Source organism: Tursiops truncatus, chromosome 2, assembly GCF_011762595.2.
Source record: "Tursiops truncatus isolate mTurTru1 chromosome 2, mTurTru1.mat.Y, whole genome shotgun sequence".
Classification (NCBI taxonomy): domain Eukaryota; kingdom Metazoa; phylum Chordata; class Mammalia; order Artiodactyla; family Delphinidae; genus Tursiops; species Tursiops truncatus.
The window spans coordinates 98,096,920-98,117,983 of NC_047035.1; the positions used below are offsets into that span (position 1 = coordinate 98,096,920).

General features: G+C 37.0%; 1 protein-coding gene across 4 annotated transcripts in view; it reads right to left on the reverse strand.

The window, feature by feature from the left end:
• Positions 1 to 21,064, reverse strand: part of DNAAF4 (dynein axonemal assembly factor 4) — a 77,806-nt gene that overhangs the window by 32,982 nt on the left and 23,760 nt on the right. For all 4 annotated transcript variants that reach the window (XM_073801034.1, XM_019946757.3, XM_073801035.1 and 1 more), the window contains exon 4: positions 4,283 to 4,514. In XM_073801034.1, coding sequence (XP_073657135.1) covers positions 4,283 to 4,514 — 232 coding nt within the window. The remainder of the gene's footprint in view (positions 1 to 4,282; positions 4,515 to 21,064) is intronic.

A 21,064-nucleotide genomic window follows, 5' to 3' on the forward strand; every position in this document is an offset into this window, starting at 1 on the left:
AGGGAAGTCCCAGTTATCTCCTTTTTATTGAAGAGTAATATTCCATTTTATGAATGTATTTCATAATTTGTTTATCCATTCACCTGTTGATGGACATTGTTTCCAGTTGTTCACTATTGTAAATAAAGCTGCTGTAAACATTTGAATACAAGTTTTTAGGTAGACACATTTCTCTTGTGTAAATACCTAGGGCTAAAATGGTTGAGTTATATGACAGGTTATATGACAGTTGACACTCTTCCAAAGTGGTTGTATCATTTTATATTTTGACCATCATTGTACAAGGTCCAATTGTAGCACATCCTCAATAACACTTTGTACTGATGGACTCTCTAATATTTAATATTAGCTATCTTAGTGGATATGTACTATATTTCACTGTGGTTTAATTTGCATTTCCTTACTAATGATGTTGAACATCATTTCATGTGCATATTGACCATTCATATGTCTTCTTTGGTGAAAAGTTCATTCAAATTTTTTGTCTAATTGTTTATTGGGTAGTTTGTCTTCTGTGTATATATTATGTACACGGTGAGGCAAGAATCAATGTTCATTTGTTTCCATAGATACCCAATTGTTCCAGACTTTCCTTTCCCCATTGAACTGTTCTGCTTTTGATGAAAAGCATCAGACCATACAGGTAAGGATCTATTTCTACTCACTGTACTCCATTCTTTTGACCTTTCTGTTCATCCTTTCACCAGTTCCACACTATCTTGATTACTGTAGCTTGATGTTAAGTCCTCAAATCAGGTAGTATAAAGGTAGTATAAGTCCAACATCTTTGTTCTTATTTTTAAAAATTTCTTTAGCTAGTCTAGGTCATTTGCATTCTAATATAAATTTTAGAATCAGCTTGTCGATTTCTATAAAAAGCTTACTGGTATTTCTGTTGGAATTGCATTAAATCTATACATCAATTTAAGGAGAAGTGACATCTTAACAATATTGAGTTTTCCTATTCATGAACATCCTATATCTCTCCATTTGTTTAGGCCTTTAAAAATATCTCTCAGTAATTTTTTATAGTTTTCAGTGATGAGATCTTACACTTCTTTTATTAAATTTATTCCTAAACATTTTGTCTTAGTGTTATTATACATTGTTTAAAGTTTAATTTTCCAATTATTTGCTGTTGATAAATAAAATCATAAGTGATTTTTGCTATCTTATATCTTGAGACGTTGCTAAATTCACTTATTAGGTCTAGCAGTTATCTGTAGATTCCTTAGGGATTTCTACATAGACAATCATGTCATCTACAAATAGACAGTTTTACTTCTTCCTGTCTAATCTTCATGGCTTTTATTTCTTCTTCTTGTCTTAATGCAGCAGTTAGGACCTCTAGTATAATGTTGAATGAGGTAGTGAAAACAGACATGCTTGCCTTGCTCTTCAACCTAAGGGACAAAGTACACATTAATTCATCAGTAAATATGATGTTTGCTATAGATTTTTGTGTAGAAGGCTCTTATCAGGTTGAGAAAGTTTCTTTCTAGTCCAATTTTTTATTATAAATGGGTGTTGGATTTTGTCAAATGCCTCTTTGCAATATTGAAATAATCACATTTGTCCTTTGTTCTGTTAGTATAATTATACTGAATGATTTTCAAATGCTAAATCAACCTTCCCTTCCATTACCCATTTCCAGAAGTCAAAAATTCTCTAGGCTGTGTGAAAAAAAAACATGACTACAGTGGTTTAACCAAACATGGGTTTATTTTTCTCACTTAACAAGCTTGAAGAAAGATAGTTCAGCACGATTTATCAGCTTTCCAATGTCATTAATGTCCCAGGCTCTTTCTTCTTCCCTGTTCTATCATTCTTAATGTATGGCATGCCTCTTCATGATCTCAAGAAGTGTTAATGCACTTCTTGGCAAAGATCTTCATCTTAGGTAGAAAAAGGAAAGGGGGAGCAAGCAGAAAGGAACTGGGGACACTTATCTCAGAAAAGTAATACTTTTCTATAAATCCTTAGTAGATTTCTTCTTGCATTTCAAGAGCCAGAACTGTGCCACTTGGCTACATACAGTTACAAGAGAGTCTGAGGAAGTAAATTTTGTTTTCCCTTTTTTTTAAAACTAATTTAAAATTACTTTGTTTGTAAAAATGAATCACTGTGCTTTGTTCCTTATTTTTTCATTTTATAATAAAAAATTTCAAATATGTACAAAAGTAGACAGGATAGAATAATCATAATCATGCATTCATGACGTGACTTCAATTATCAACTCATGGCCAACACCATTTCATCTTTACCTCTATCCACTTTCACATACCATATTATTTTGAAGCAAATCTCAGACATTATATTTACCTATAAATATTTCAGTAGGCATCTCTACAAGATGAGGACTTTATAAATTATCACATCTAAAGAAAATACCATTATCACATCTAAAGAAAAAAAATGTAATTATTCCTTAATTTCTTCAAATATCCAATCAATACTCAAACTTCCAAGAGGTAAGTTTTTAAGCTGGACACATTTCTTCTGTCCCCCACCCCCAAATCATGATTCTATTGGTAAAAAAGGAAAAGGAGAGTATATATTGAGTAGGCAATCTACAGCACCCGCCACACCATTTGTATTCAGTATACTATAAAAGTAGCTTGTCTCAAGAACGTTTCTGGGGCAAATAATACAATATTCTTTCTATAGTTAAAAATGTTATCAAATGAGCATTTTTAGTTAAAGGTGGCATTAAAACAGTAGCATTAGACTTTTTAGGAGCAGCCAAGTTTTCCTCTTTAAGAGGTCTAACTTTACTGGCCAATGAGACATTTGTCAATATTTTAAGCCGTTACTCACAAATCCCAGCTAACTGAAGTTATTTGTATCTACAACATTTTATGTTCCTTAGGCACTGGCCACACGTTAAGTCATATTTGTATATTCTATAACTCCTAGTACAGAGGAGACACTGAGTAAATGAATATTTGTTAAATGCATGGACGAGATGGAAGAAAGTAACCAAAGCCTACTAAAGAATGCTACCAGTCATCCATAATGATACTACTGAAATAAGGAAAAAAAGGACTTCTAGAGTAAAAAATCCAAAAAAAGCTGATTTATACATTTTTTTTCCTCCACCATGTTTAATTTCCCTTGTATCCTTGGATGAATTTTTTTAAAACATCTTCAGGATATCTCTTATATACAAAAGTTTGTTTGGGTTCCACCAGTGTTTTAAAACATCCTATTTGTTTAGAAGTAATTGAAATTAGGAAGGAAATGCTTTCAAATACTCCAGTTGTATCAATATTTTGTTGAAATGGCATTAAAGAAGGAGATAGTGTAGTAGTTAACTTGCATGTCAATATTAAACCACAAAATATATAAATTTAATAAAGCTACTGCTTAATATTTACTCTAAATGACTTAACATGCTAAACCTCACTGTTAAAGTAGTAAAGACATGTAGCCTTTGAAAAGAACATAGGTTTCAGAATCAGATCCGGGTTCAAATCCTATAGGTTTGCTTACTGGGTAGTTGTTTATCCTTTCAAAACACCTATTTCCTTTAAAATAAGAATAACAGCACTTACCCCAAAGTGCTGTTGTGAGGATTGAGTGATACAATCAATAAAATTACCTGGAATATAGTAATCACCCAAGAAATGTTAATTGTCACTATTATGTAAGTGATTTAACTACAAAACATTCCATTTACTAAACATAAATAAACCCAAAACGAAGTTTAATATTCTAAAATCAGATAAAAACAAACTCTTAGCTTTCAATAAAGAAAATTGCCCTCTCACCTATTTTTGAATACACTAGAATCAAAGGCCAGAAGAGTTCTTGTCTGCTTACAGTGAAGTTTGCTTAACAGTATTTATTTTCCTGAGTTATGTGACGAAAAGGTTTTTTAATGAAATTCCTATTTTCTTATCTCTAAAGAAATAAATGAATGCTCCTGGTACTGCTAATTCACTCCAAGTCTTCCTGCACCTGAGTTAAACACATATTTAACAACACCTGCATAAATTTCTAAAGGAAGCACATGAGTAAAAGCAATATTGAATCTTTGCTCATTTTATTATGAAAACTTCACTACTTCCTAGAAGAAGGAATAAGTCTTTCACCTTAGTCTTTGTATTGCAGTAATTCATATACCAAAATAATGACCTGATACTGTGGATAGATTCATTCACATACACACACACACACACACACACACACACACACACACACACACACACACACACACTCTGACATATATACTTCACTAACAGGACTCACTTTCCCAGAAAATATTAAGTAATCATTGTACCTTTTGTGGCAAGATTTCTAGATATTGAATTCCTAGTAAGACCTTTATGTTTTAATTTTTTTCTCTCTTCTTCAATTTGCTTTTCTTGTTGATATAATTTTTCTTCTCTCTGAATTATTTTATGTTCTTCAGCTTTTCTTTGATGTTCTTTCCAGGTTTCCAATTCTTTAGTTGCTTTTATCCGTTCATTTTCTTTCATATCTTCTATTCTTTTCCTCTCTTCTTCTTCAATCTGAAAAAATTAAAATTACCAAATCCTTTAAAACATACAAAAAGCAATATTTTAAAAATAAGAAATGCATTATAATAACTAGTTATTTTTACCTTTAAACACTTGTCATTAAATCTGCAGCAATAGTTAGCAGTGAATAAAGAATTAAAATGGGAACGGTAAATGATTTAGCAGAATGCTCAATGATATGGTGTCAATGAACAAAGGTCTTAGTTCCAGATTTACCATTAACTATTGATATGTTCTTGGGCAGTCACTTTCTCGAGCCTCAGTTTACTTGCATGTAAAATGTGGACAGGCATTCAATTAGATGATATCTAAGGGCTTGGTTAATAAAAAAAAAAGGAAGAATTTATTACTCTGAAAGTTAAGTCACTTGTCCCCAAATCTTTACACACACACAAATACACATATGCAAACATTCGCCTTTCTACCAATGCCAGTCTTACCTTGTCTTAGGACTGAAGTTGTGCCGACCTTCACCTGAGGAATGAGGGAATAATAAGAAGGGAATAGGAAGGAGGAACTAGGGAGTTCGTCTCTGGTGGGTGGAAATGTTTGAACTTTGAATCCTGCTGTCAACTATGTTTGCAATAGCAGTTATTTGACATTTCCACACGAAAAGCTAAATATCAGATGAATCTGAAAGCAATACATTGCTCAGTCGTGCGCCAATTTTTCTCCCTTTCACAAACTTCCCTCACATGGGCAAGAAAAAAAAGTCCCTGTGAAACAGAGTAACTGGTTAGTATATATGGTCGACTCCATGTACCTAACCTTCCTATGGTAACAAAAATTTCTCACCTCTATCCTCTAGAGAAGCAGTGTCTAACAGAACTTTTTTGAATGGCAGTAATGTTCTGTACTATCCAATACATTAGCCACTAGTCACATATGGCTAATGAAGCACTTAAAATGGGGCTAGTGTGACTGAGGAACTGAATTGGTAATTTTATTTACGTTTCATTAATGTAAATTTAAATTAATTTATTTTTAAATAGGACATCTGACACAGCTCTAGAATGACATGCTGGGAAAAAGTTTCCTAGAGGCTGAATTATTTTAGGATATAGAATTAACATTATAGGTATGAAAACCGTGCACTGAAGAGGTACTCTGTAATATCTGCATGAGTTAATACCCTCTTCTGGAGACTGTTTCTTTTCCTATTATACCATGAAACATTTATTTTAAAATAAATTTCACAGATTACTAACAGGAGTTTCTTATAATCCCAGAATTGCACCTAAGGCCTAAACTAAGCACAAAAGATGCTAATTACTATATGTCCTAAATTCAGAGAGCCGCATTGAGCTGCCAACAGGTTGGGCCAGAAAGAATCTGTACGCGGCAATGAACCAGCATTTAAATGCCTGATAATAGGCCATGATGAACAGTCAGTGTTAGCTAGAGGCAGCCACAACCTAAAAGAAGAAGATGACAACTTCCCCCAGTTTAGTAATATGTTTGCCTTTTTTCCCTCCTTCCTCTGTTCCCCAACACACGGAAGGAGGAAAAGTATGTGAAGAGTCAGAACACCTTCACCCCTCATGATCCCTGTTATGCAGAATGAATTTTGAAAAGTTTTTAAAAATGCATAAGACTGAGTCTTACTTACCAAAAACAAGACTGTTCTTATAACCAAAAGTAACAAGAAAGTTCTTCTATTATGCCAAGATGTAGTTAAGGGAAATACGTGTGTGTGCACGCACGCACGCATGTGTGCATATAAAGATATATGTATATGCAATTTATAATAGGCTATATTAGAAACACAAAAATAGTCCTCAGGGATTAATGAGGAAGAAGAAGGATTTAAAAAGGCTTCAAAGAGCAGGTGACAGAAGGAACTAGAATGAACAGAAAAACATGAAGAAGGTAATACCTTATGATTATGATAAAGGCAGACTACATACAGCAAAGAGAAACAGAGACAGACAAATGTTAAACAATCCTTGAAGGTCTTATTTTTTAAAAAACATAATAAGGGGAATATACCACTCAAAGGAGGAATGTGTAGTAACTCAGAAAGCTAGAAAAACAATCACCGCACTGAAGGAACTGGATTTTAACTGCTTTGTACTGCTCAAAAAAGGACGCCATATAGTATGGGATATTAGCTTAATACAGACAGCAAATATAAGTAATGGGAGAGTAATGAGCAGCTCCTAAACGAAATTCCTGAAGAAAGGGAAATCTATAATTATTTTAATTTGGAATGAATCTCTGGTTTATCAGGCATTGTTCTTTTTAAGCCAATCTCATTTATTACATGTAAAAATAATAAATAAAATACTAGAAAACTCAATCAAGGAAAATATTAAAATTATAATACATCTTGATCAATGATGTATTTCTTATCTGTGATATTAGGAAATCAAAAGAGAAAAATAATATGATCTCACTACATGTCAAAATACCCTTGATACTAAGAAAAAAATTTTTAGATCAATAAAAGGACCTACACAATATTATGCTTCATGGTGAAGCATTAAAAATATTTCTAGTAAAGTCCCTAAGGCCAATATGCCTACTGCTTTACTATTTTCCTAGCGGGCATAACCTACACAACAGAATTTTTTAAATAAATAATTTTTTTAAATGAAAAAACTTTAAGAAATACAAATATAGATTATGCAAAGATAGAACCATCATTATTTGCAAATAATATGGTAGACTACCTAAAAGAACACAAATATATAAACTGACAAACTATTAGAATGAAAAGGAGAGTTCAGCGAGGCAATCACATACAAGGTCAACTTATACAAACTCTTAAAACTAACTTTCCTACCATCTGGCAATAAACAATTAGAAAATACAATGGAAAAAGTCATTTCATTAGTAACTGCCAGAAAAGCTTTTAAAATGCTACAAGTAAGCTTCACAAAATATGAGCCAGCCCTATATGTAAGCTAAATAATTTTGCTGAGGGATATAAAATGTAAGTCTGAATAAATGGAGATAAATGCCACATTCCTGGAAGAAAATCTCAATATTCTGATATTCTGCAAATTAGTTTATAAGTCACTGTAAATCTAATCAAAATACCAGAAGAACTCTTAGGGAGCTTGGTAAGTAACTGTGAAATTCATCCACAGAAGAAAATGTGCAGGTTTTATGGAGCTGTGAAGAGGTTGGCAATTCTCATCCATAAAGATCAAGTATAAATCTAGACAAATTTATCAAAAACAACCAATTCAGGGCAGTGGGAATTAACCAAAGGCAGCCTGCAAATTGATAAGTGTTTATTCTAGAAGAACTGCTAAAGTTATAGGTAAGAACAGTGGGAGGCTCTGACCTGCTTAAGGTTACTCCCAACCACCCACCTGCAGCCAGGATGACAAGACTGACATTTTTACCAACATGGAACTAGGAAAAAGAACCCAGCAGCTTTGTTAGCAAAAACGGTGGACTCATTTCAGGGTGGGGCAGTGAAAATCTGTGGCTTTGGTGGAGAAAAGTGGTAAACTTGGTGGGAATGAAGAGGGAAATTTTACAGTTGAGGTCTGAGGTTGAGGTCCTAGTCAGGGTAAGTGCCTGAGTAGTCAGAAAATTAAGAGAAAGATCACGTAAATTAGAGAGCCATAGAAGGTCTGTAATAAGCTCACCGTACACCCCTGGTTAAACAGCAAGCTATGCATTTCTGAGGGAGACCTAAGGAAGCCTGGCATAAAACAAAGCCAAGGGATACTTGAGAACTTGCTCTAACTGTGAATGTACTTCCAAACCCACACACAGACCAATCAGCAACGGGGTGGAAGCCTTTCAGGCTAAAGGTATTTACTACCTCTGCCCAAATCATTAGCTAACAAGTGAGTTACGCAGACACAGGGAAGACCCTTAAGGAAGCCAGTCCAAAAAACAAGAATTAAAAAACTCAGCAGAGACATCAGCAGTTGTATACCACAAGGGAGTCTACACTGATCCCACAGTTAAAGTCCAGGCAAGTTACTAAAAAATAAACAATTAATTAAAACAGAACTCAGAATTACTATAATCTACTAACTAAAATGTCTAGTTTTCAACCAAAAATATATCAAGAAATAATTACTAAAGACTTCTCAAATTTGATGAAAACATTACATACCTCAGAGAATTTCAAACCAAAGTAAAATAAATACAAAGAGATACACCTAGATACAACTTAGTCAAACTGCTAAGTAAATACAAAAGCCAAACAAAAACAGGGAAATCTTGAAAGCAGCAAGAAAAAAGGGACTCATCATGGACAGGGGAACAATAATATAATTAAAGGCTGATTCATCATTAGAAACAACACAGGACAGAAGGCAGTGAAATGACACGTTCAAAGCACTGACAGAAAGAAACTAAAACTACCAGTTCTAGATCCAGCAAAAACATTCTTCATAAATGAAGATGAAATAAGCACATTCCAAGATAAATGAAAACTGAGACAAACTATTGCCCACAGACCTGTCCAACAAGATATACCAAAGAAAATCTTCAGGCAGAAAGGAAATGGCACTAAACACTAACTCTGATCTGTAAGTGGGAATGAAGAATATGGGAAATGGTAAATATATAGGTAAGTATAAAAGACAACACAGGGACTTCCCTGGGGGTCCAGTGGTTAAGACTTCGCCTTCCAATGCAGGGCGTGTGGGTTCGATCCCTGGTCGGAGAGCTAAGATCTCACATGCCTTGGAGTCAAAAAACCAAAACATAAAACAGAAGCAATATTGTAACAAATTCAATAAAGACTTAAAAAAAATGGTCCATATCAAAAAATCTTAAAAAAAAAAGACAGTACAAATGGATAAACAAAATGTGGTATATACATAATAATAGAACATTATTCAGCCTTAAAAAGGAAGAAAATTCTGACACATACTAAAAAGTGGATGAACCTTGAAGACATTATGCTAAGTGAAATAAGCCAGGCACAAATGGACAAATATGGTATGATTCCACTTATATGAGATACCTAGAGGAGTCAAATTCATAGAAACAGTAAAATGCTGGTTGCTAGGGGCTTAGAGAAATGTGGAATGGGACGTTATTATTTAACGGATACAGAGTTTCAGTCTGAGAAGATGAAAAAGTTCTGGAAATGGATGGTGATGATGGTTGCACAGTAATGTGAATGTACTTAATACCACTGAACTATACACTTCTAAATGGTTAAAATGGTAAATTTTATGTTATGTTTTATCCAATTAAAAATAAATTTAAAAAGACAATAAATATTTTATTGCTTTTCTTCTCTTTATTTAAAAACTTGGGGTTTTGAAAAAAGCAATACTTTTTTTTTTTTTTAATAAATTTATTTATTTATTTTTTAGCCGTGTTGGGTCTTCGTTGCTGCACACGGGCTTTCTCTAGTTGCAGCAAGCGGGGGCAGTGCGCGGGCTTCTCATTGTGGTGGCTTCTCTTGTTGTGGAGCATGGGCTCTAGGCACATGGGCTTTGGTAGTTGCAGCACGCAGGCTCAGTAGTTGTGGTGCACGAGCTTAGTTACTCCGTGGCATGTGGGATCTTGCTGGACTAGGGATCAAACCCGTGTCCCCTGCATTGGTAGGCGATTCTTAACCACTGCACTACCAGGGAAGTCCCAACACATATTGTTTAGTTTATAATATCCATGTACATATACCTATTCATGAATGGCAATAGCCCAAAAATAAGGAGAGAAAAATGGAATTGTAAAAAGCAAAGTTGCTATATTTTACTGGAATTGAGTCAGTGTAAACCTAAAGTAGATTATAGACTGTGATAAGTTAAAGGTGCATGTGGCAACAATTAAAAACTTTCACAACCTAAAAAAATATACATATTATAAAAATTACTTTTATTTATATTAGATTATATATATACACACACACATACACATGTAAGTAGCTAAAAGGTCAACAAGGGAGCTCCAGTTTCAGCTCTGACATGTTAAGAAGTTGTCATTCCTATCCTTATAAAAAAAAAAGGTAGACACACTGAAAACCAAATTTTCTTGGACCCATCAGAGAAGTGAGTCACAGGGCAAACTGCTACCCTGAAACACAGAGATAAGTGTATCCAGAAAGACAAAAAGATCTGCTTGCCTATTGCAGAAGCAACTAGAGCTGCAAACTGGTAGGAACACTTAAACGGTAATTTTGACAAAATGTTGGAGTCTGAGTGGGGCCCAGCATGACAGTGAGAAACTCTCGGGAGCCACAATCTTGGAGGGTGAACCCGTATTTTTGTGAGCTTTACCATCAGAAACCCCACTAGGTCACCATGAATAAGAACTCTGGCAGGAAGGGGGGAAAAATAATCATTATGAAATACAGAAATACTCAGAGTATTCTCCATAACAAAGATCTACTCTCCAGGAGAAAGGATCTTGTCAGAGCTAAAGGAATTCCCTTCCCGCCGGGGAACTGTCAGGGTTTCAGGAAAATACACGGGGAACACTGCAGCTGGAGAAGGGAATAAGAGCCAAGGGAGAAAAGCTGTATCACTGGAGGAACACTTGTGAAGATCACAGGCCCAAAACACAGGCCCATGGAAAGACTGAGACTTAATGGCAAGATTATAGATTGTTTCTACTCCCTTACAATTTATTACCACACCAACAGGGTTCCAGGATAATGACAGTGGATTACAGAAGAAAGAGCTTATGACAAAGGCTCTCTCTGAGGATGAGTAGACAGAGAAGCCAAAAATTCCAACTTCAAAAGAGAAGGGGAAAAAAAAACCCCCAAAAAAACAAAAAAACACTAGAGGAATCTGAAGCCTCTGGTACCTGTTATGTACAGCTAACATTGCTAACATTAAACACAACCCAAAACCCAGTCAGAGTAAATAAATCTACTCACTAAAAGCATATTAACCCTAGTTTCTATTACCTGATACAATATGCCTAGTGTTCAACAAAAAATTGCAAGGCATGCCAAAGGCAAGATAAAACACATTGTAAAGAGACAAAGCAATCATCAGAACCAGACTCAGACACAACACAGATGTAAGAATTATTAGGCATGGAATTTTAAATAACTGTTTAATATGTGAAGGGCTCTAATGGGAAAAGAAGACACTGTGCAAAATGCCCCCTAAGAATATCTTAAAGTTTTATCTCTGTGGGGACTTCCTTGGCAGTCCAGTGTTTAAGACTCCAGGCTTCTAATGCAGGGGGTGCAGGTTCAATCCCTGGGTGGGGAACTAGGATCCCACATGCTGTGCAGAGCGGGGGTGGGGGGGGGGTGGGGGGGGTGGGGGGTGGGGTGGGGGTGAGGTGCAAAAAAGTTTTATTTCTGTAAACAAAGAACGTTGCCTGTCATTCTGGTAAACAATGTTGTCCACCATCAAGCCATCAGCCACTTAGATGCCCCAATGGTGCACCCTGAGGGGAAATTAGGACGGAGAAAAACAGGATACTGGGCCTAGACAGTTAAGAAGAATTTCAAAGGAATAATTTCAATGAGCCCAGACTCTAACATCTTCCCATACATAGAAAAGCACTAAAACCATTAACTTGAGATGTCTGTTTCTTGTGCCTAGCAGAAATCTTTTGATGTTCAACTACATTTTTTTTGTTTGCTCGTTTTTTCAGCAAAAACCCCTATATATCCTGGCTCTTTCTTTACCTCTCTGGGACAGTACCTCAGAGCTATCTGAGAGGCTGTTTCCAGGGCTACAGTCCTCAGTGAGGTCCCTTAATAACACACAGCCTAAAAATTGAGAGTTATGTTTTATCTTTTCAGTCAACATCTTCCACATGGAGCTATATATCATTCTAACAAAGAGCTCCCTCAAGCTAAGAAAATTCAAGTATTAATTCAGTCTGAAGTTTAATAAATACAGTGTTAAAATTTCTCTTGGAAAGCTGTTAACTTCTGAAATTTAATTATTTAGTTGTTTGTTTATATTCTGTGGAAATGATAATCCAGTTAAAATAATATAGGTATGTGTTCAAAGCTAAAATGTAACAAAATTGATTTTCATTTCAGTTCCCTTCTCTTCTCCCTACGAACTGAATCATGTCCCCCAAAATTTGTAATGTTGAAGCCCTAACACTCAATGTGACAATATTGGAGATAAGGCTTACATGGAGGTAATTAATGTCAAATGAGGTCATAAGGGTGGGGCCCTGATACAATAGGATTATTGTCCTTATAAGAAGTGACACCAGAGTGCTTTCTCTCTCTCTCTGTCCACCATGTGAAGACACAGCAAGGACGCAGCCAGCTGCAAGCCAGAAAGAGAGGCCTCACCAGAAAATGAATTGGCCTGAACCTAGATACTGGACTTCCCAGCTTCCAGAACTGTGAGAAAATAAATTTCTGCTACTTAAGCCACACAGTCCGTGTTTTTTGCTTGTTTGTTATGTCAGCCCAAGCAGACTAGGAGATTTTCTTTTCCCTTTGGCAGATTTTCAAATAGGTGAAAGGTGGCCCAAAGATATCGTTGAAAGTTATAAGGAGAGCCAGTGGCTAATTAATTCACAAAGTAAAAAATCAAACTTATGAATAACTGAGAGGAACTTGTTAAACTCTCCAGCAAATTTGGACATAAGTAAACTGAAAGGCAGAATAACCTAACTAAATTGAAATCTGGACTTTCATATAAAGCATAAGAATTTGTAAGTGTCTTGGAAACTCCAGGTGTAGACAAGGATAAGAGCAAACTCTTACTATAGTAGTTAGCTCTACCTGTCCTTGAACAAAAGTTATTACTTGATAGAAAATCCTTTGGTCTTACACTATATGATTTCACAATCCTGTCATGATTTGTTGGTATCTTTCAAAGATTCAGCTTTGGCTTATTGATGAAGAAATCTTTCTTAAGTCAGTACCTGGGTTTACTACACAGAGACATAGTACTGACATATTTAATGTCATATATGTTAAAATGCTTCTATTAAACTAGTCTTCAAATTCAAGGAACAAATCTGACAGAACTGAGGAACAGAAGAAAAACTGTTAGTTTTTTAAACCAGATTTTGACTAATGGAAATGAATTAATATCATACTCTTGTACCCTACTCTTCACCTTATCCTTGTTGTTCAATAGTAATCTTATTCACCTCTGATAACAGACTTTTGCAAACAATTTCCTTTTTGGAGGTGTCCAATTGAACTCAGCTACTTCCATCTCAAAAGACCTTGCTGTTGAGATGACAAGGAACCATCAACAACTTAAATCTCTCAACTTCTCTCTGAAAAAAAAGTATTTCTTCTCCCACACTCTGTTCTTTCCAAGGCTAACAAAAACCTAATCAGTATTATAAATGTGTGACCCTATACTATCCATCTCTTTTCCATAACACTATTTCCATAATACATATACTAGCCACTTGAACAACTCAACTGGTACTCAAGCTTAACTCCATGAAGTGTGGGCCACTTACTTCCATATAGAGAGAATTAAAAATATATATATTGCCCTAAAATTATCTACTTATAAACCTTCAGTGACTTCCCAAGAAGCTGATTAGGGTCTAGATTCAGGGACCTAGGGAAAGTAGTGGAAGAAGACTGACTGTCTTGCACTCAAGTTGTAAGAGCTCTGAGAAACTGCCCATAGACTTTCTCTGAGCTCTGTGAGGCCAGGGACATAGGAAATAAAAAAAAGATTTTAACCACACCTCTGGAAAAGATGAAAGAGCTTATAGTCAACAAAAAAGTGGATATATATGATTGTTGAAAGTTTATTTCTGCACAGATGCTGTGAATTTGGGTTATATTTACACAAAACGTAAGTAGGTCAGTAGACTTGACAAAGTGTAAATATAAGAAAGTGTCAAAGATACTGCCTTTTCTCATGATACCATGCTAATGGCTAAAGTTAATTTCTCATATGTTTGGAAATTTGGTAGATGTACATAGGATTTTAGTGATTCCTGTTAGAACAAAAAGAAATTAAAAGTCTAAAAAATAATCATAGGAAGATAAGCACTGTTCCTTTTACAAAAATAAATGTTTTGTTATTGAGGAAAACATGTTTATTGTTGGGAAAACATAAAAAATTTAAAAAAAAACCAAAAGAAAAAAATACTAGTGATCTTAACCCCCATTCATTTTCTATACTTTTTTAATTATAAAAATAAGATTTTATGTAATGACCTTTTTCAAATCACCAGAAAACACATGGATATACTACCATATTAACTGAAATGGAAAAGCCAATCTTTAAATTCAAATGTAACTACAAGGGACCCAGAATAACCAAAATAATCTTGAAAAAAACAAAGTTGGAAGGATCATACTTCCTAATTTCAAAATACATTACAGGGGCTTCCCTGGTGGCGCAGTGGTTGAGAGTCCACCTGCCGATGCAGGGGACGCGGGTTCGTGCCCCAGTCTGGGAAGATCCCACGTGCCTCAGAGTGGCTGGGCCCGTGAGCCATGGCCACTGAGCCTGTGCGTCCGGAGCCCGTGCTCCGCAACAGGAGAGGCCACAACAGTGAGAGGCCCAGGTACGGAAAAAAAAAAAAAACATTACAAAGCTACAGTAATCAAGAAAGTGTGGTACTGACATAAGGACAGACATATAGACCAATGCAATAAAATTGACAGTCCAGAAATAAACTCATACATCTATGAGCTGACTGATGTTTTTTTTTTTTTTTTGGTGGCACACAGGCCTCTCACTGTTGTGGCCTCTCCTGTTGCGGAGCACAGGCTCCGGATGCGCAGGCTCAGCGGCCATGGCTCACGGGCCCAGCTGCTCCGCGGCACGTGGGATCCTCCCGGACTGGGGCACGAACCCGCGTCCCCTGCATCGGCAGGTGGACTCTCAACCACTGTGCCACCAGGGAAGCCCAAGCTGACTGATTTTTGATAAGGCTTTTTAATAAATGGTGCTGGAACAAATGAATATCCACATGCCAAAGAATGAGGCAGGACCCATACTGCACATCATATACAAAAGTTAGCTAAAAATGGATCAACAACCTAAATATAAGTAAAACCATAAAACTCTTAGAAGAACACATAGGGTAAATCTTCATGACCTTGGATTTGTCAACAGATTTTTAGATATGACTGACACCAAAAGCACCAGCAACAAAAGAAAAAAAACAAATTGGACTCTGTGCAAATTTAAAACTTTTGTGTACCAATGGACACTATCAAAGTGAACATATAATCTACAAAGTAGGAGAAAATATTTGAAAGTCATTTACCTAATAAGGGTCTAGTATCTGGAATATATAAAGAACTCTTACAACTCAACAACAAAAAGACAAATATCCCAATTTAAAAACGGGCAAAGGACTTGAATAGACATTTCTCCAAATAAGATAAACAAATGGCCAAGACACACATGAAAAGATGCTCAACATCACTAGTGTCAGGGAAATGCAAATCAAAACCACATTGAGATACCAATTCACACCCAATAGGATGACTATAATCAACAAAATGGAAAATAACAAGTGTTGACAAGGGTTTAAGAAATTGGAATCATCATATATTGCTGGAAGGAATGTAAAAGGTGCACCCATTATGAAAAATTATTTGGTGGTTCCTCCAAAAATTAAACATACAATTACAAATGACCCAGCAATTCTATTCCTAGGTTTATTCACAAAAGAATTGAAAACAGGTACTCAAACAAATACTTGCAAGTGAATGTTAACAGTATCACTATTCACAATAGCCAAAAGATGAAAAGAACCTAAATTGCCACCAAATGATGAATGGATAAACAAATTGTGGTATACGCATGCAATAGAATATTGTTCGGCCATAAAAACGAATGAAGGTCTCAGATATGTTACAACATGGATAAATCCTACAAACATTATACTAAGTGAAAGACAGCAGACACCAAAGGCCGTATATTGTATGTGAAATGTCCAGAATAGGCAAATTCATAGAGACAGAAAGTAGATTACGAATTTTAAGGGACTAAGGGGAGCGAAGAGTGGGGAGTGACTGCAAATAGGTATGGGGTACCTTTTGGAGGTGATGAAAATATTCCAGAATTAGATAGTCATGATGGTTGTATAACCTGTGAATAAACTAAAAGCCAAAGAATTGTACACTTTTTTTTATGTGTATGTGTATATATATGTACACAAACACACACAATGGAATATTATTCAGCCTTAAAAAAGAAGGAAATGCTGAATCATACATATGTGGAATCTTAAAAGAAAAAGTCAGAATCACAGAAAGTTGAATGGTGGTACCAGGGGCTGGGGGAGTGGGGGAAATGGGAACATATTGGTAAAAGGGTACAAACTTTCAGCTATAAGATGAACAAGTGCTGAGGATCTAATGTATAGCATGGTAACTATAGTTGATAAACTGTACTACATAATTGAAAGTTGCTAAGAGGGTAGATCTTAAAGATTCACATTAAAAAAAAAGATTAAAAAAGGGTAGCTATGTTACGTGACAGATGTGTTAATGAACTTGACTATGGGATTCCTTCCACTATATAAACGTGTATGAAATCTTCACATTGTACACTTTAAATATACTACAATTTTATTTGTCAATTATACCTCAAAAACTGGAAAAAATAGCTTAAAAATAAAAAGTTACCATGGCAGCAGTTTGAAGAAGACCCTGAGTTCACCTCCTTCAATAAACATACCAAAATTACAACTATTTACAGAGCAATTGATGAGAAAGGACCTAAAGACTAACAGAAAAGATTTTCTACAACTAAAAATATATAGAAGGAACCATGAGACAGGTAGAAGGGGTAGAGACCTATGGTCAAGATCCACACTTCCAGCAGGCAACCCACAAACACGAGGATAAACACAGTTGCAAATGTTCTTCCCAAAGAGAGAAGGGTCCGAATTCACATCGGGTTCCCTAGCCCAAAGGTCCTGTACCACAAAGATAAGCCCCCAGAACATGATGCTTTGAAGGCCAGTGAGGATTTTGTGCAGGAGAGCTGGAGAGCTGTAGGAAACAGACTCTACTCTTAAAGGGAGTATGCAAAATTTCACACACTCCAAGACCTAGCAGAGGCAATAATGTGAAAAGAGCTTAGGTCAGACCCACTTGCTGATATTGGAAAGCCTTCCGGAGAGCCAGGAAGCAACTTGGACTCCTCCTGGAGATAAAGACATGGGCAGCAGCCACTCTGGGGAGCTTGTTCTACCATGAGAACACTGGTGCTGGTAACATTTTGGAGTCCTCCCTCTAGTTTATTATTGCAGGAGGCTTACCTGTCCACCAGTCTATCAGTACCAGTACCAGGACACCTAAGGTCAAGCAGCCAACTGCAGAGGAGACCTAGCTTTCCCCACTAGTGGGCGGGCACCAGCCTTGGCTCCATAGCCTCCCAGCCAGCCACCTTAGGATCTGGCCCCACCCACCAGTGGGCTGACACAAGACCCAGGATCCCCCAGGATTCACCCCCACCTTCCAGCAGGCAGCACCAATCCTGAGACACCCAGGCTCTGCAGCCAGCTGCTCCAGGACGCCCTGCCCACAGACAGCCTTGCTGGGACCTGGCCCCACTCAGGTTGGCACAAATCCCGGGACAGCCCAAGCCATGCATCCAACCATGCCAAGACCCAGCTCTGCCCATAATCAGCTGATTGCCGCCTCTTGAGGAAGGGCCTAGCAGCCAACAGGCACCGGGGCCAGCGCTCTCTACCAGCATGCCCACAGTAATTGGCCCTGCCACAACAGAAGGCACATAGGGGGCACCCCTAGATCATATAGCTACGGTGACACAAGGGGAGTATGTTGCTGAGCCCCATAGGATGTCTTTTATTTTATCTTTAATATTAATTAATTAATTAATTAATTTGGCTGCATCAGGTCTTAGTTGTGACAGGTGGGAATCTTCATTGCCGTGTGTTGGATATTTGTTGCAGCGTGCAGGATCTTTACTTGCAGCATGTGGGATTTAGTTACCTGACCAGGGATCAAACCCAGGCCCTGTGCATTGGGAACACAGAGTCTTAACCACTGGACCACCAGGGAAGTCCCAGGACATCTTTTACACAAGCCGACTTCTTCATGATTGGGAAATATAAATGACCTACTTAATAAGTCCCCTACATACGAACCTTCAAGTTGAGAACTTTCAAAGATGTGAAAACAAAAAAACAAAACAAAACAAAAAAAAGATGTGAATGTGCATTCGCACATACAATCACGTGAGTTAGTTCACATGCCGGGCGTACGTTGCCACGCACATGCATCCGCTACAGTGGTTGTGTTTTTGTGTACTTTACTGTACAGTATCTTTATTTCAAGCCCAGGATGTCCAAAAGCAAGCGTAAAAGCAGCGGTGATGACAAGAAAGCAGTGGCCCAGAGAAAGTACAAAGAGAGACAAGAGGAAGAAGAAGTAACTGAAGAACTGAAGAGATTCACGATGCAAGAAATGGCAAGGGGATTTTCTTTATTTGAGGAGGCACTGTTAGTTTTTGAGGCACAGGACCCAAATGTAGAACAGTACACAAAGGTTGCAGCAGCCATTCAGAATGCAATCCAGTGCCACCATGTCATCTATGACGAGAAAAAAAAGAGCTACTACCCAGACATCACTGGATCGTTTTTTCAAGAGGGTAGATAGAACTGAATCCAGCAAAGAACCAGAACCTGTGCCATCAATGTCAGGCATGAGTGAAATTGCAGCTTGCCCTCTGTCTCCTATTGCTGACGATCCTTTAGCTCCATCATCTCCCACCTCCTCTCCCTCCTCCAGTCAGTAACTCTTCTTGCCTGTTCACTTGATGCCAGCCCCTGTATGCCAGCTGTTGTACTGTACTACTGTACTTTTCAAGGTACTGTATTGTGAGATTAAAAATGTTTTCTTTATTTTTCTTTTTTGTTTTTTATGTATTATGTGTGTGAAAAGTATTATAAACCTATTACATTACAGTACTATATAGCTGATTATGTTAGTTGGGTACCTAGGCTAACTTTGTTGGTCTTGCGAAAAAATTGGACTTATGAACACACTCTTGGAATGGAACTTGTTTGTGTGTAGGGAACCTACTGTAAACACAAAGAATTAGGCAAAATGCGGCAACAAAGGACATGTTCCAAACAAAGGAACAAGATAAAACTCCAGAAGTAGAACTATACAAAGTGAAGACAAACAATCTACCCAATAAAGGATTTAAGGTAATGATCATAAAGATGCTTAATGAACTTAGGAGAAGAATGAATGACCATAGTGAGAAGTTTAGCAAAGAGCTAGAAAATATAAAGAAGAACCAAACAGAGCTGATGCGTACAATAACTGAAATAAAAAATACACTAGAAGGAATCAACAGTAGATTATATGATACAGAGAAATGGATCACTGAACTGGAAGACAAAGTAGTAGAAATCACTGAAGCTGAACAGAAAAAAGAATTAAAAATAAAATGAGGACAGTCTTAAACACCTCTAGAACAACAAGCATACAAACAATCGCCTTATAGAGGTCCCAGATGGAGAAGAGAGAGAGAAGGGGGCAGAGTACTTATCTGAAGTGATAAGAGTTGAAAATTTCCCTATCCTGGGAAAGGAAACAGACATCCAGGTCTATGGAGCACAGAGTCCTAAATAACATCAATCTGACGAGGTCCACGCCAAGCCACACTGTAATTAAATGGCAAAAAATAAAGATAAAGAGAGAATCTTAAAAGCATCAAGGGAAAAGCAACTAGCTACATACAAGGGAGCTCCCATAAGACTGTTAGATGACTTTTCAGCAGAAACTTTGCAGGCCAGAAGGGAGTGGCACGATATATTTAAAGTGATGAAAGGGAAAAACCTTCAACCAAGAATACATGGTAAGGCTATCATTCAGATTTGAAACAGAGATACAGAGTTCTACACACAAGCAAAAGCAAAGAGTTCAGCACCACTAATCTGGCTTTACAAGAAATGTTAAAGGGACTTCTCTAAGCAAAAAAGAAAAGACCAGAACTAGAAATATGAAATTTATGAAAGAAAAAAAACCTCCCTGGTAAAGGCAAATATACAGTAAAGGTAGTAGATCAACCACTTATAAAGCCGGTAGGAAGGTTAAAAGACAAAAGTAGTAAAATCACCTATATCCACAATAGACAGTTACAGGATACACAGAACAAAAAGATGTAAAAGATAATATCAAAAGCATTAAACGTGGGGGGAGGGAGAGCTAAAAACAATCACATACATATACAGGTTACTATATATAATCTCATCATAACCACAAACCAAAAATCTATAATAGAAACACAGAAAAGGGAAAGGAATCCAAACATAACACTAAAGAAAGACATCAAATCACAAGGGAAGAGAGCAAATGAATAAGAAAGGAACAAAAAATAACTACAGGGACTTCCCTGGAGGCACAGTGGTTAAGAATCCGCCTGCCAATGCAGGGGACGTGTTTGACTCCTGGTCTGGGAAGATCCCACATGCTGCAGAGTAATTAAGCCCGTGTGCCACAACTACTGAGCCTGCGCTCTAGAGCCCGCGAGCCACAATTACTGAGCCCGCCTGCCACAACTACTGAAGCCTGTGCGCCTAGAGCCCATGCTCCACAACAAGAGAAGCCACCACAATGAGAAGTCCGTGCACCGCAATGAAGAGTAGTCCCCACTCGCTGAAACTAGAGAAAGTCCACACAGCAATGAACACCTAACGCAGCC